At 39.0% G+C, this 17,071-nt stretch overlaps 1 protein-coding gene across 1 annotated transcript; it reads left to right on the forward strand.

Moving 5' to 3' along the window:
• Positions 1-9,203: 9,203 nt before the first annotated feature.
• Positions 9,204-17,071, forward strand: adrb3a (adrenoceptor beta 3a; the record flags this gene model as incomplete). Its single annotated transcript, XM_079222010.1, has 2 exons — positions 9,204-10,516; positions 16,142-17,071. 2 exons carry the CDS (start codon positions 9,204-9,206, stop codon positions 16,167-16,169), a joined length of 1,341 nt encoding a protein of 446 aa, XP_079078136.1. The 3' UTR covers positions 16,170-17,071.

The following is a 17,071-nucleotide window of genomic DNA, read 5'->3' on the forward strand; positions in this document are numbered from 1 at the left end:
GCTTTGTGGAACCGAAAAGCCTGACGTGCGTCATCTTATCCTGAAAATTATCCAGCAAACTCAGTAAGCCAGGTACGAGGAATGGAGCCTTGGTAGTGTCTTTTCACAGAATAAATATGTTTCTGAAATGGAATTGACCTAATTTCCTAATTAAAATAAACTTAATGTGAAGTTAATACATTAAATATAAAATGTCTCTTATTTTTGATATTTGTTTTATTCAAATAAAAATACATTTGGATTCAACTCAATGGAACGCTTTACAACTGTTGTGGGGTTTTGAATTAAAATGTATGCAATGTGAAAATGTTAATTTTTGCCTTGATTATTGTCCTCACTTCCCACTCTCAATACGCACACCTCAGATTATCTGCTACTTTCCATGGAGGTTCTTTTTCGTCTTGCAGCAGGTTTTACACTATGAGAGAGAGCTTTTCTCTAAGCAAGTGCTTTTGCACTTGTATAATTAGAGTGATTGCAGCATATGTGGGTGTTTGCTTGTTTTATCCACAGATTAATGGCAAAGAGGTCTTGGTTAGATACACTACAGCTGCATTAAATAGCATTTTCCAAGAATTATTCAGAGATCTTTCCTTCTGACCCTTAAAATACAATAAATGACCTATAATGAGGCCACTTATTGTGGGAGGTGCGGTGTAAAGCAAGATACAATGACCTGCCTTGAAACACTGTGGCTAGAAGCACTGTGTTTGCAAATGTACATGACAAGTCTGTGGAAACATTTGGTTACTGCAGTAGGACCACTGAGGATACAGGCAAGTCAAAAGGGCTTATGTGAGCCCAAATATGGACTGTTTATATCTTTATTATAAAAAACAACACCTTAAAGCTGACTGACGGTCTTCTAATGTCTTAATTATTATACGGTGGACTTGCAGCCAGAGAAGATGGGTGGTACACCTTGTTTTTTAAGCAAGGCATAAACATCTCATTCACTGTGCTGGGCTTTGACATTAGTCTGGAATATGTGTGTATTAGACACAGTGAGTAGTAGAGAATGTCAGCACGTCACTCCAGGTAATGTCTGCACAGTATCTCGTTTTCCACTCATGTTTAGAATATCTGAGCAGGACGATGAGAGTTTGCTGGTCAAAATTACACAAAAGTGTTTGCTTGGAACAATATAAACACTCCTAAATACAAATGTGTAAATAGACATTAAAAGAACAACTTAACAATCAATTCCACATGGTGCCACAACATGAAATCTCTTGTATCTTCAGTTTGCGATATGTTGGAGGATAAAGATGATTCTACCCTATCTTAAAATCTTGAACATGATGTTCATAATGTCGAACTATTCAAACCAGTTTTCACAAACAATCGCTCTGCACTCAACAACTAGCAATGTACCAAGTGAAACAAAACAAACATAAGTACTTCAGTTTTCTCCTGGTTCATTGTCTTTAACGTAATATAAGAACTCCCTTTCTTCTCCTGTGCTCCTGTCCTTTGTTCACCCTCACACAGTTCTTCACAGGGTAATCAGCCTCATCTCTTTCAGCTGGGCAGCAGTCTTGGGCCTGGCTGCCCTGCTGACTATGGGAATTGTAGGTCATTCACCAGATGCCATGATGGATTGTAGTCCCTGCTGCAACCACTGGGAGGGGATGTACCTCCCATTGATGACACTACCTCTTATGACATCACACAAGCTAGAAAACAAAAAGTAGTGTTCTTAAATCGAAGGGGCATTTCTTGAGCGTGCTGTGGTGCTTGACATTGTTCTTGACGCTGTATATTAATCCCTGTCGTCTGTTAGATAATATCTAGGTTGCCAATTTGGGATAAATCAGGGGATTAGCAGCCACAGTAGTTTGGCGTATTGATAACATATTGATGTTTGTTGACAGGGGACTGTTTGGAATACATAACACGTTTTCATCCCAGCTCATCACCTACTGACCCTTGGTCAGGGCCCTTGGTGTCACCAACCCATAGGTAGCCCAGCACAGCAAACCACTAAATGGTCGCAGTAAACACTTGGTTAACGTTGTGAATTCAAACAATACCACTTAGTGTGGTTTAGAAACGTAATTTAGGTACGGATAACTTGTATCTTTAAAATTACAAGACTTTGGGACACAAACACCTGTCTCAAACGCTCTGTATACTACATCATTACATTTGTGGTGCATTTTCTCTGAGCGTCTTTTATTAATGACGCAAATGTTTTTCACATTGCATATGACAAGAAAGCCCGGCTGTGTCTCATACTGATACTGCAGGGCATCTCCTGCGTCAGTAGCAATGACAATGGGTTGAAACACAAGAAAGGAATATGGCCCTGTGAAGTTTAGTATCAATCCCTGAATTAGGAAATGCTGCCTAATGCAAAGTGTGGCAAAAGAGAGCAATGTGCCAAAGAGAAGAAGAGGTTCACAACTATGAAAGCACTTTTGGTTTTCAAAAAGCTTTGCAAATGTTTAATGAGATAGGAAACACATTTTAACATGTCTATTCAGCTTCATGAGTACACACAATATTACCCATATTTGCTCTGTGCTGTTCTTGAGCCCCTATTTTACTGACACGCTCAATTAACAGGCCGGTGTTTTGCCTCACATTCGTCTTGTGTACTGATCATCAAGACTTCACATACAGCTCATCTTTATCTGGCATGTTTACCTAACAGAGGATTCACCTAGATCGCCATTGATAATTCAGTGAGATCACAGGTGGTCATGAACTATTACGGGGATTCATGTCAACTAAACTTCTGCTGGCTGCAGAGGGCTAACATGTTGCTTCTGACACAAGCAGTAGTCATTGATCCCCACAGGACCCGATGAGAGCTGAACCAGAGCCCTTCTCTCTATGTCTGTGTCTCCGTCTCTGGCGCCATCATCCTGCACTCCCGCCTTCCTCATACTGACACTGATGCAGAAGATGATCAGGAGCAAAGCGCTTCTTTTATTAAGATATATAGCCAGTGTCAACTGCTGACTCTGATTTATTGTTTGCTTTTAAGCTATAATGGCAGACCTTGTGGCAGTATGGATTTTTTAATAGCATGTTGTAATGGCAATCGCCAACAGTCTTACAGATTTACAACCTAGTATCGACCTGCTCCTACTGAACAAGAGCTTCATGTGCAAGCAGCAGAACAAAGCAGGCCACATTTACTTTTGTTCCATTGTTTGCGCCTGCATGGATATCATTCATAATGTGTCGTGACAGTGCCTTGCTTACAAAACTAGCCGAACAACATATTTCAAATTGACTGTCCTGCTGCCTGGCATGTGCCCTGTGTTGCACATAAGGTAACTATCGATCATTAGGTTGTGTCAGTTACGATTCCGAGCGAATATGGTACGTGTTAAAGCAGTGGTTCTCAACTGGTCTGGCTCTGAGATCCACCATCACCCCTGAATGACAAGCTGCGACCCAAATCGAAGAACATTCTCAACTTCTCAAATTTATTTTATTATTTTGGTGCTGTTTGAACCTGAGATAGTACATAATATGTATGCCAACACAAAAACAAGTTTAATGATAAACCAAAACGAGCAGCTGGTGATGATGCTAGAGAGGGAACTATTCCCTTTTACACTCAATTAGCTGCATTTGAATTAAAAACCCAACAGTGCATCTTCAGGACACGAGGTATTACAACATAATACCTCAGAATCTTCAGCCAATTTTTAAACAGACTCAACATCTTTCATGCACAAACAAAACAGTCCAACAACTAAGAAGAAGTTTCAAAAAGACTCAAATGACCTAACTTTAGCTGAGAATATACACACTGAATCTATGACAAACACTTTACTAAAAAAAAAGTCACTGTCTTGAGAAGCAGCTTTTCCACAGATTCAAAATAAATTAAACAAAAAATGCAATTCAAAAGGATTCATATATACAAAATTAACTTTTCTTGTGATTACCTCATCAGTAGGTAAATACTGAAACACATTGTGCTTTACAGAAAATTAAGCAGCACTCAATTCTTGCAAAACACACACTCCGCTGCATAAAAAACTCCCTTCAAAATAAAGCCACAGGATAAAACAAACAAAAAAAAAAATATATATATATTAATATTATAAATATAGATAAGAAGATTAATGGGTTACTCATATTTTAGGAACAATCTTCTTATTTTCTTCACCACCTGCTAATAAGCATATTTACCAAACATTAAGTTTGACATTTTGCAAATAACGTTTCTCTTTTTTTACAATCAACACTTGAAATGATGCAGATGGAAATAAAAACGAAATATAGATAGTACAGTTCTCTCAACTGAGCATTGTATGACTGAAGGTGTAAAATATAATACATTTTGATGAACCATGCAAATGAGGTGGATGTCAATTTTGCTCGTGAATGTAATCACAAAGTAAATGTGAAGAGAAGCAGGGAGACATTGTGTTTTGAGATGCAGATTATGCAAAAGGCACTGTCACAACTGTGAAGGGATCCAAAAATGTTAATTCCTTGTACAAACTTGAGACTGGAAGCATCTGTATGCATTCAGTTTGGTTTTCAGAATTAAATACTTCAGATGGTCCCAAAAATAGCATAACATTGTGCTCCAATGTCTATCCTGAGAGTGTACGGAGGGACGTCGGTTCCTCGGTATTCCCTGTATACAGCCCCCAAAAGAGACTCATTAGATCATTAAATCTCAGCATGTGGTTCCACTCAGAGCGTAATGACTCTGATTTACCCACGACATGATAGTTGTGGAACAGCTCGGCCTCTAAACTGCTCTCCTCTCACCTCAACACATGATGTCATACCATGTATCTGCTGGCCGGGGAACTGCTCTTGGGCTTTGACTCTCACAGGATGCATACACTTGGAGGAAATGTTCTCTGGTCAAACTTAATTTCCGGGATTCATTATCCTCAGATTCTTGGCATATGTTACAATAATACACGTTATGCATTTTATTATAGTACACATTTTCTACAAGATAAAATAGAGCCATCCATAGTGTTCTGGGTTTTGTTCTGCATTTGCAACCACTCTGTCCTTCTTGATTAGCTTCTCTAATGTATAATATTCTGTGCAAAAGATGAAAAAGGTTTCCAAATAAACAAACATGTACAGAAAAGTCACAACAACCCAAACTGTGGGAAGGGTGTCGTACAACAACTGAAATTGTAATCAAATTTGATCTGAATACTGATGACCTTAAACATGTAGGATCATGGACATAAAACGGATTATGCATTCAGATAAAAATGCATAGTAGAATAGCTTGACCCATTTTACATTGCATGTTCACGATCGTACCACTGGCTCCTGTTCTACTTTTATTTGACAGTATGAAGACATTCAACTTCTCTGTTGCCTCTTCCCGGAAAAGCAACAGACAGCATTTCGGAAGATCCATACAACATCTTGAGGAGCCACTCAATTTAAAAATCAACATCTTCAATTTAACAAATGGCCTTTACTGCTGCTGAATATGAGCAAGCTAATATCGGCAAGATTTACACCCTCTTCATTTCTCCATTGGCAATGAGTGGGAGAGTGACTGCATAGACCTTTCCAAGCATGGGAGTGTTGGCACTGACCAGATAGATTGCGTTGTGAATTGAAATGTAAGCTTGTAAAGCCCAGATGGCTGCCACGGATCAGGCCTTCACTATATGCTGTTAGTCTTGACAGAGAAATAAGAGACCTTTTTTTCAATAAGAGCTGATTGGAAAATATCGCCTTTGAGGTTTCCATGGAGAGGAGGGAAACATTCCCAGGGTGCGGGATAGTGAGCGTGTGATAAATAGGCTTTCTAAAGCCTTATGACTGCTTTGATGATTTACATCCTTCCATCAGGAACTGAGCAAACACGACAAGGAAGTATGCTTTTGCGGACAAATAAAAGAATATAATTTTTTTTAATCAAACATTATAAAAGGTTCTCTAGGATGCAATTATAGATACAATGTATTAAAGTGTCCTCGAGGGGGCCCTTACAGTAGATCAAACATAATAAAATGTTCTCTAGGCCCTAAAGAAATGTTATTATATCTAGCGTTAGCCCACACTCCACACACTGGGCTCAGGGCTCCGCCTCGAATCCTCTGTTCACAAAGCTCTACTTAGTGAAGTCAGGATTATACTTTCGTGTTGATTTTTTTGTTTTTCTCTAGAACTTTCACTACAGGCTAGCGGCTGGCTGAGGGTCTTCTTCTGGTTATTGGTGCTTGTTAAACAACCAAGTGGTGGGAAGCTATATTGTAACCGAGCGTCTCGTGGATAACAGTTTTATCTCTGGTGTCTTCAATTGATAACCTATGCGGTCCTGCGGCCCTCGCGGCCCACAGTTGAAAAAACGAAAAAGTTTTTGGCGGCCCCTTAGGCTGGTGATGTCACAGGCCTACACCTTTTGTTGTCTACTTGAAAAAGTGGAGACTAAATCCTAAAAAAAAGGTCTGTCAAAAGGAGGAAGAAAAACAACATATTTAGTCCTCCCATAGGTTGTTTTCATAGCTGACATTTGAGCTCGTCATAGGATGAAAAGCGCAAATGTAGGTGATCACACGCCATGAAGCAGCTGTGATGAGTCTGTAAATGCTGGTGAAGGTCTCTACTGCAGCAGAGAATGCTACATGAAATGCTACAGACTATGCTTTCTCTAGGGTGCCCTTCCAGTAGATGAAACTTAATAAAAAGGAATCTCAGGTGCACCTCTCGAAGAGAAAACATGATGCAGTGCCATATAGGCTACCCTACATGCTAGAAAACATTCTGCACGCTGGAGACCATTTTTATTTCCAGTGCCCCTGTCCATCAGACAGTCTGAGTCCACTACAGAAAGGAGGACTATATTAATCTGAATAATTTGCAAATGATAAAAACAGATCAGACATTACGCATTTGGACTTAATTGGTAAATTACATCATATCTAAGGAAAATCAATCCTAAAAATGCTAATTATTGCAAAGGATTAGTTATTTAATCACTGCATGCACAGTGCAATATTTGTACCATCACAAGTCTTCCTGTGATATGATAAACAACTCTTCTCGTGCCAGTTGCTGTGCTTGACTACTCTAGGTCCAGGTCCAATGGTATCTTCTCATGCAAAGACAAATGAGCATCTATCAAGCTATCAGCTCCACAGCGGTGACATTCATCTAGAGAAATGCCATCAGATTGGGCTTCTTAATCATCAAGTTTAAAAAGGCGCCAGTGTTTTACTTTTGCCCACGTTTCCCTTTTGTGAATACACTTACAATTCCACAACTTCCTGCCAGATGAGTGACAAAGTGCCCCTGATAAAAACAAAGAAAAACAAAAACCTATATGGGGAAAATGGGAAGGAGACTTTCTGTGTGTTGGCAAAGAAAAGCATGCTACAACACAAATTGATTAAACGTCTATTAGATTGTCTCTCTGACCGTTTGTCTTATGAGTGACGTTTATTGGCAACAATAAATAACAATAAGTACAGATGGGGACAGCTTTCTACCTACTGTAGACATACAAAACTAATGTACACTGAGCAGTTACAGAGCAACATTAGCATTCATTTAGTTCTGACATTAGTGAATATAAGTCTAATATGTACTACCTTTATTTTCTTTCGTGTAGTCTTCAGAGGAAAATATTTGGCTCCTTATCTGCAGTACACAATTTTGGGTTTGACAGCTAACAACAAACATCACCATGGAAGCTATGTAGAACAAGTATTCTCTTGTTATTCTTCTCATTAAGTATAAGTTAGATACAAGGTGGGAATAAACGCAGAGAAATCACAGCTGCAGTTGCACAGCTGATCAGACCAAAGAAGGAACTGCTTGGTGACAAGACAGCTCCGCACCGCAGCACAGCGCTGGATATCTGAAGTGAATCTCATGGAAGGCATTTCCCTGATTGTTCTTCTTCAACGCACTAGCTTGAATATAAGCGAGATAGCAATCTATTATTTTCTTTTACTGCTTTAAGTCAAAGGGAGGGCATGTATTTCCTGGTCTCTAGTAGGGGGTGCCTGATGTCTTGTAGTCTGCAAAATTGACCACAAACTGAATAATCCATTAGAGACCTTCAGAGTTGCCATAGTAAAGGAGAGACAAGTGAGTTATAATCACAAATAAAAAGCTGATCTTAGCAATAAAGTTCATTATTTTAATGTTTACTGCAAAGCCGGTGCTCAGATAAATGACAAAACATTGAGTTGAGCTTCGTGTGTATTCGACATAATCCAGCATCATTTGACAATCAGAACAGAAGCCAGCAGTGGAAAAGCCTGTCACATTGTTGACACAGTCAAGTGACAGATACAGTTAATGGGTTAACAGGCTTAGTGCAGCTGCTTCATTCAACACAACATCAGTGACATTATAAAATAATGAGCTGATGGTCATCACATACTTTTAAACTTACAAATAAACAATATGTGTGTCATAAAGATCATTTTGCCCTTTTTGACAAACATTACACACATATAACAAGCTCTAATGCAGAATTAGTTATTTTCCTATGATTAAGTACGTGTGTCTATGTGTGTGTGATTGTTTGCATGTGTGTTTGGCTCTATTAGGGTACTGAGCCCTGTATGGCTTCGGCACACAGGCACACTTTTCAACTCCTCCCCTCTGCCTTCAGCCAGGGTGTGATTAGAGCCAATACAGTCTTGGGCAACCTGCACTGAGAGAGTGAGAGAGATAGAGAGAGATAGAGAGAGAGACAGCAAAAGAAAGAGTGGGCAGCCACTCTGGTGCACTCTGGTGGTTCTTCCAACGGTGTCACTGCTGCTTGACAGTCCAACTGTTGCATTGTGGCTCATCTGGGATTCAGCGGAAACACTGCAAACTACTCTATTCCCAGTGGACGTATGAAAATGGACACAAACGGATTTTCTTCTCAAAAACCTTTTCCCACTTTATGTTAATGTTTCCCGGATTCAAGGAAGAGTTGCAACTGTGAACTAATACAACTTTGTGGACAGTTTGGATACATCTTTTTTGAAGAACATGCTGCTGCTGCTGCTGCCTAGACCAGAAGAACTTCCACTAACAATCACGCCTTGTTCATCCCGTATGAAAACATGGAAAGCCACTACTGCCTTTTGAACACTGCCAACACTCCCAAGCTCTGAAATGTAAGCTGTGACTGCAAAGGAAATAATACCTATTATTTAGTGAACAGATGCATGATGTTAGTAAGAAGTGTGGAATCTTACGTTTTGTTAACTTTGACTTAAAAACATTTTCAGCTGATTATAATGGATGTAAACCTGAGCACTTCAGCATCCAATGTGCTCAACAGAACAGAGACCTATCACACGGCGGCGGGACCCTGGAGCCTCATCATACTGGTCATCATAATACTAACTATAGTGGTGGGAAACCTGCTGGTCATCATCGCTGTATCTAGCACTTCACAGCTACAAACAACAACAAACATTTTCATTATGTCCCTGGCGTGCGCAGACCTCATCATGGGGGTCCTCGTGGTGCCTCTGGGAGCCACTATTGTGGTGACTGGTAACTGGCAGCTCAGTAACACGTACTGTGACTTCTGGACTTCTGTGGACGTCCTGTGTGTGACGGCGAGCATCGAGACGCTCTGCGTCATAGCGGTGGATCGGTATATAGCCATCACGTGGCCGCTCCGACACAAGGTTCTACTCAATAAGTGGCGTGCGAGGGCAATAGTCTGCTTAGTGTGGGTTGTGTCCGCTTTAATTTCCTTTGTACCAATTATGAAAGGGTATTGGCACGATAATGACAATGAAGCAGCAGTGAAGTGCTACGATGCCCCGACATGCTGTGACTTTGTGACCAACAGGGCCTTTGCTATTGTATCTTCGATAGTGTCTTTTTACATTCCACTGCTCATAATGATATTTGTGTATGCAAAAGTCTTTCTAATAGCCAAACGGCAGTTCCAGCTCATAGATAAGAATCGCATGCGTTTTCAGAATGAGTGTCAACTAGTGCAAGTTGACCCTCACATGAATAATATCCTGTCAACGGCGTGTGCAGGCTCCAGCAGCTGCACCAGCGCAGTGCGGAGAAAGAGTGCTAAGCGGAGGCCGTCACGGCTAATGCTCGTCAAAGAGCACAAGGCCCTGAAGACTTTGGGGATCATCATGGGTACCTTCACTGTGTGCTGGCTGCCGTTCTTTGTCGCCAACATCATCAATGCATTTGAAAGAGACATTCCCTCAGAGAGGATTTTCCGACTGTTAAACTGGCTGGGTTACATCAACTCTGGCCTAAATCCTATCATCTACTGCAGGAGTCCAGAATTTCGTACTGCGTTCAAGAACCTGCTGGGCTGTCCGTGGTGGTCCACCCTGTGGCTCAATACTTTCTACAAAGAGCTGCGCACTCGCTGCTCTTGCTTCCTATTGCAGGCTGAGTCGGGCACTGCAGCCGGGTCTTTCCAAAAGCCTCCAACTGGTAGGACTGAGGTCAGTGAGACACTGGCCAGTACTCATCGAAGCAGCAAAAGTGAAGAGGCTTTTCCTGATCCTCTGCAGTTCAATGGCAGCACACAAATCAGTGACTTATCAGAGCCAGGAACCAAATAGTAAGTTCACTTTTCTTCCCATTTTGTTTTTTAAAAGTATGATGAATGTTTAAAAAATATCCATCACCTCAAGTACAACAGTGACACCGTAGGTTACAGATAGTGATGTGAATCATTTTGACAGATGTACACCTGGACATCATGCATAACCACAACAGCAACATCAAGATCAATGAAGCATTGGGGTAGGGTTAGGTAACAGTCTTTTTATGATATATTTGAATTAATTAGATAATTCAATAAAAATACAAAATAAATAAATATATATATATATATATATATATATATATATATATATATATATATATATATATATATATATATATATAATACAACATCAGGAAATCACATTGCATCTTATTTGAGAGGAACTCAGAGAGGACAGGAAGGTATATCAGGGTGTATGTGACCGTGGCTTCTGGTGTGAAACCTTTTTTCTTATTCACTTCTGTTTTCTTCTCATTAATGGACTGTAAACTGTTAACAATTTTCATTAATCGATTAGTAAATATCAACAACAGTCAAATAAAATCTTTACTTTTCTGCTCATAGTGCATTTCCTAAATGTAAAAACAATAGTTTGGAGCAGCAGAACCGTGCAGACAAATAAATCATTTATGGAGGATTGGCTGCAGTTGGCGTAGCCAAACTACAAATTAAACTTATTTATTTGGATTCTATGCATGTTTCCAAAAAATTTTTAGGACTGTACTTGTATCAGTTACTGCATTATGTTACCGGTAATCAATCAACCCAGCTGTTGTTAATATAGTACAAATAGTGTGAGTACTGTGTTTAAGGTTGTAGAATGTTTTTCAGCACATTCCTTAATAATAGTTAACAATGTCATTAATCTATTTATATTTCATAGAAACCCTAATATTGTACATGTAGTTTTTTGTTGTAAATTTCATTATGTGGTATCTAAAAATAGCATCCCTTCATGAAAAAGATGACTCGTGAAACCACAATGAGATGTGACATTTCCAAATATTAGTGTGGCTCACTGCCTGTCAGCGGGCCTCAGTGTGCCCTGCCCAACACCGCCTGCAGCAGATAACTCTTTATCACTTACATACAAGACTTCCCCCATTACTGGAGAGGCTGTTTACCAGACTGACAGCAAATGAGAACACCTAGTTAATGCAGGTTAGATGATGTTGGTGGAATACAACACTCCAAGATGACAGCAGGCCTGTCACAGAATACAGGAAGATATATAGTAATAATTAGAAGTATATATATATATATATATATATATATATATATATATATATATATATATATATATATATATATATAGACACACACTCAATGTGGCTCTAAAACAGGAGTCATAGTAGCATAAAAGTCTTCCTTAAAAGGAGCCTGGTGTGATCTGTCCTAAATCACCCCAAGGGGAAGGCTCAGCAGACTCACTCTGCGCTTTGAGCAGGATTACAAACGTAAGTGAGACCAGCCGTTTGGGAATGACTCTGGCGGGGCCGTGGTGTAGAGACAGGTTTAATGAGGGAATATGACACACGGTTCCAGGTAGAGTCTGCACTGCTGAAGATGTTTGTTGAGTGCCAATAACGCCATGACAGGCCTCAGTCATCCCTGTCAACCTTCTATATCTACGTAACTAGCCACACAAAAGAGCAATTGTGCATATTTCCTTTTAAATCTGGGACAACATGCAACAGCAGGTTACTTTGTTTTCATAGGAAAACATGCAGGCATATCAGTGCTGCCCTTATCAACATCCACAGCAGCCTTCACCTTCTGTCACGTATAAACCATGTGATATCTGACAAGTGCAATTTCTCAGAGTGATGTTTTTGGTCATCAAAGTGTTAAGTGCAAACTATATCTGCAAACTATATACGTTGAATGAAGACGTTTTCTTGCATTCGGTTAGTGAAAGTGACGTAGTAGAGCATCAAGCAACCGGTTTTGAAAATGACGTGATGTAATGGGAATAATTATGGGTGTTACAGACGTTACAGTCCACTAAGGCGGGTGGATGGGTCAAACAAACACAGGACTACTGTACATTTTATGTTATACCAGAAGTCAACGTTGACTTTACGCTGGTTGCGTAAGAGTTCACTCAGGGCAGTTGTTATCTATTTATGCTAGATACACACTGAATAATACACTTTTGATACTTTTGATATTATTTAAATACATCTTTTACTTTATAGTAACACAGCCGTATTCATGTGACATTGTGCATTTCTGCAAGCTTGATACGAGGCTGTTATGAAAAGTATTTATGAAACATATTTTTGGTACAGAAACATCGTACGATGACAACATTCTTTTCAGGCGACTGGGTTGAAGTGGAGGCAAATGTCCCAAATTGTTGAGTCCACAGGACATTTTTCACAGCATCAGTGAATTTAGCTCTCTCTTCTTCTATTTTTGTCCTTTTGCTCTGAAGTGAGACAGTCGGCTTCTGCATTAGTTCTAATATGTGTATTGGAGGTATTTAAGACAACATCTTCATGTATTTGAAAGACATTGCGATGTGTTATGAAAGGAAGGAGTTTATAAGCACAGTTTATCCATGAACGAAAACACTAAAATGAAGCTAACAAAGAGCGGAACATTTTATTTTAAAGGGTAGCAGCCAACGAGGTGGTGGCTAAACAGCAGTGCGGATGTGGAGAAGAAATTAAGAGTCGAGTAGACCGGTTTAGAGCTAAAGATACAGGACTAATATTCCTGCAGAATTACAGTACAGGAGACACACATGCACGTGAGATGCATACATACACAACAATATCATAATTACTGCTCATACGCTACAGGAAACAAGCTGTGTGCTCCAGCTGTGGCGGTACATCACAGTTAAAGTATAAAGAGACACCCGTGAAATGATTTGTCAACATGTTGCTTAGAAAAAAAGCTGCAAATATTAAAGAAGTATGCATGCATGGCCATCACATGTGCACACAAGGTGAAGGATAAACATGAACTAGATCTCATGTGAAAAGCAGACACTGAAGGCACAGGGACAAGAAATCACTGACACTGATTGGTTCAAATTTCGCTTTTGTATTCATATTCTTTTGTCATTATTAGTTATTTAGTTATTAGTCATTATTAAAAAAGAAAAATCGAATCATGACATAAAACAAATAGATATGGTACATATTTGGATATATGTTGGTAGCTCAGCTTGTTAACTTCCAGCTGTGGGGAGCTAATGTCTGTTTGTTTTTTAAAAGCACAAATAACCAGACATTAGACAAAGCACAGAGAGATGGAGGTGGAGAATGACATGTTGAGTATACTGACTCACTAAAGTCACTATAAGTGTCTTATTGCTCAAAATTAAGAGTAAATAAAAGACTAAGAAGGACATTTTGTTTATAATGCTGGCATCTACGGTTTATAAATGACTATGTCTTACTGGAACAAACTGTCCATCATTATAGTAGCTAAATATGTAAACAGAATTGTATTTCCCACACAAGCAAGCATGAGTCCTCCCAGAGTGAGAGAGTTATTTCTGATGCATCATCCATTGTACTGATTTAGAATAATTTGTACAGAATGTGGTCTGGCGAAAAACATCTGCTGTGATTGACAGGCTTTTTTTTATGACACTGACCCGGTAATGTGTGGCAGATTAAAGCTCTGTGTGATTTCAAAGTGGCTCAAATGCTGGTGTAATAAGTTAAAGCACACAGTGAGCATATCTGTAGATGCACATTAAGGTATCCTGATGTTTTGATGGTGTTTTAGGATGGACAAGCTGGCAGTAATGCTTTCTTTCCTGTACTGTTAACCCCATAATTCACAGCCTTTCTCTGCAGCATTCTAACAGGGCCTCCAACCCAAACTCACACACCAACTTTCAGAATGTGCATTTAGTTAGCTTAGAGCGAGATCAAGCCTAAGAGAGCATGAAACAAGGAGCAGGATAAAACAAAACATGGTGATAGTGACCGGTGAGAAACCTCAAACACTCCCTTTCAAGCCCGGCTGAACGAGGACACTGCAGGTATCCAGGCGTTATGCAAACACTTGAGAACAGTATGTAACTATAAATAGTTAAGGTTTGGACGGATATAAATAAGCAATAAAGCGTAACAGCAGCCACAATTAATACGGTATTATGTTACACTATGAAAGTAACAGTATACTAACACTCTAATGTTATAGATATTTAACGCTTAATGGATGATTTTAAGCATTTAAATAACTTAAACTGATCATCGAATAAATTGATTCACTGTATGACTCAGTGGTAATTTAACTTCTATAAAATAAAAAGCACTTTGAAATATGGATGTATAATTTGATCTAAAATCTACATGCATGGAAGTACTTAAAGTATTTGCTTTTCATGTTTGTCAGTATGACCAGCAAACAATTCTGAATTGAGGGCTGATTGATGAGTTAACGTCCAGTAAACTGTCACTGGTTGTTGCAGGTAGCTATTCTTTAATTATATGCGATTGGGGCTTTTCAATTATTAAAAACAGTGTTGGGATTCATTTTATGTTGGTAAAATATTAACAATATTAGAAATTGAATACATTTGTTTATGTTTGTTCCGACTTTATAAATCTTTTCATGAGAAAAATCAAATTAGTTGCCAGTTTTGTAAGTACACCGATCTGAATTTAACACATTTTAATGAATGCAGTTTGTGTTCTTGTGAGGTGCTCCCAATATTTTATAGAATTTCATAAATCATGTGAACAAAATTATTTCTAGTTGCATCTCCCTTTGACATGCAGACATATTTAAAAGACAGAAAATACGCATCACAGCTGATGGATGGATTTTCCTTAACTTTGATGAACTTAACTCCTTTAACTTGAACTAAATATGTGCAAGCTGTGCCTGTGGTTTGTATTAACATAATCCAACTCATGTATGAATGTGAGATTCAACAGATTGTGTAACATAATATTATTCCTGAAGTCTTTTTCCATGAAATCTTTCAAATGCATCATTTTAAAATCACAGACTAAAACAGACTATAAAACTATGGGAATTCTGATGAAGTGTTTCCTGCTGATTTGTTTTCCATATGCATTCACATTTCTGTGAAGTGTACAGTTCTAGGTAGTTTATTTTTTCCTGTGGAGACGTGTAGTTGAGGTGATAGCATCGGAATTCCAATCTTATTGGGGAAAAAAAGGTTTCAAAGCATCAAAGAAGAGGGAAACCTCACGGTAACCTTCTGTAATTGCCATAAACATAAAAGGTAAAGTAGACTGTAAGACAACAAATCATAGTTGTTGTCTTGGAACTTTCTTATCTGATAGAAACTGGAATGCCATACAGTGTATGAGCAGCGCAGGCCAAGAAGTCATAATACACAGAAATAGCTCATGTGTTGGTAGGATCACATCTCACAGCGCTGCACACCATGTCAAAGATCTAATGAGGTTTCTAATGTGAAGTGTTAAAAATGTAATGGAGAAATAGGATTGAAAAAAGCAAACGTATATATTATATATATGAACGACATATTCAGATAAATGTTGCCATTGTAAACAATTGTTGCCTTTTATCTTTAGAGTAGAGACTAATCAGCACACCTCATAACATTTTTAAAAGTCACTAGGTACATGTTGTCACATGTGAGATTCACTCATGTCTTTTCACCATTCTTTTCAGCTTCACATTGCAGGAAAAGGACGGATGAACTGTAACATGTCAAGCTACTGAAGCAAACTGTGATTCACAGCCGTTACTGGGATTCCTGCAAAGGCCGAGACCAAACAACTGCGAGTACAACCATCGGCCCTAATAAACGTAGCTGAGTGAAGCTGATCCCAAAGAGACGACTGGAGAGAAAACAGCTGATTTGGTCTGGACAGGAACGGTGTGACTGTCTCTGTGGACATGAGATGGACTTCTCCAGCTCAGCGCCTCACATGCATTAAATGACAACAAAGTATCCTGAATGAGACAATGCTGCAAGTTTGAAATGCATTGCAGTGGACCTTTGGTCACAATGTAGACTCTGGTTTAAAACATTACAGAATTAAGTAGTTTTGTATTATCAGGTAAAATATCTATTTATGATGCACTGAATATTTAGGAAAATACACAAGTTGTCTAACTTTATTCAAGGTCATGATTATGGCAAGGCTCTCCTCACTGCCAGTGTAATATGAGCTAAATCAAAGGGCTGTGCATTCTAATATTCAATTCTGGTGTTTGTTTTCAGTCTTTCTGTTTTGAACCTGAACTCTGTGTCCACACAATAGTTAACTATGTTTAGTTATACCACAGATATAGAAAATGTTCATTTCTGATTGCTGGCTGTTAAAATCTTATATCAGGCAACTCAAACATAATTCCTACCTACAGTCAGTATCCGAGCAAGGTACAGTATTACAAACTGCAGGTCACCTTAACAAAACGCTTCTGCTCCATGCCGTTTCCAGTAAACTCCTTGCCTTCGGCAAGTGGCTATGGTATAAGGTCAATAACACACTCTCACGTGTCCTAATATAGAAAAATAACAGTCTTGAGGGAAGAAACATCAAAAACCTCAACGTCTTCCATTATTTTGTAAAATTGGGATACCTTGGTGTGTGT

This window comes from Taurulus bubalis, assembly GCF_910589615.1.
Source record: "Taurulus bubalis genome assembly, chromosome: 8".
Classification (NCBI taxonomy): domain Eukaryota; kingdom Metazoa; phylum Chordata; class Actinopteri; order Perciformes; family Cottidae; genus Taurulus; species Taurulus bubalis.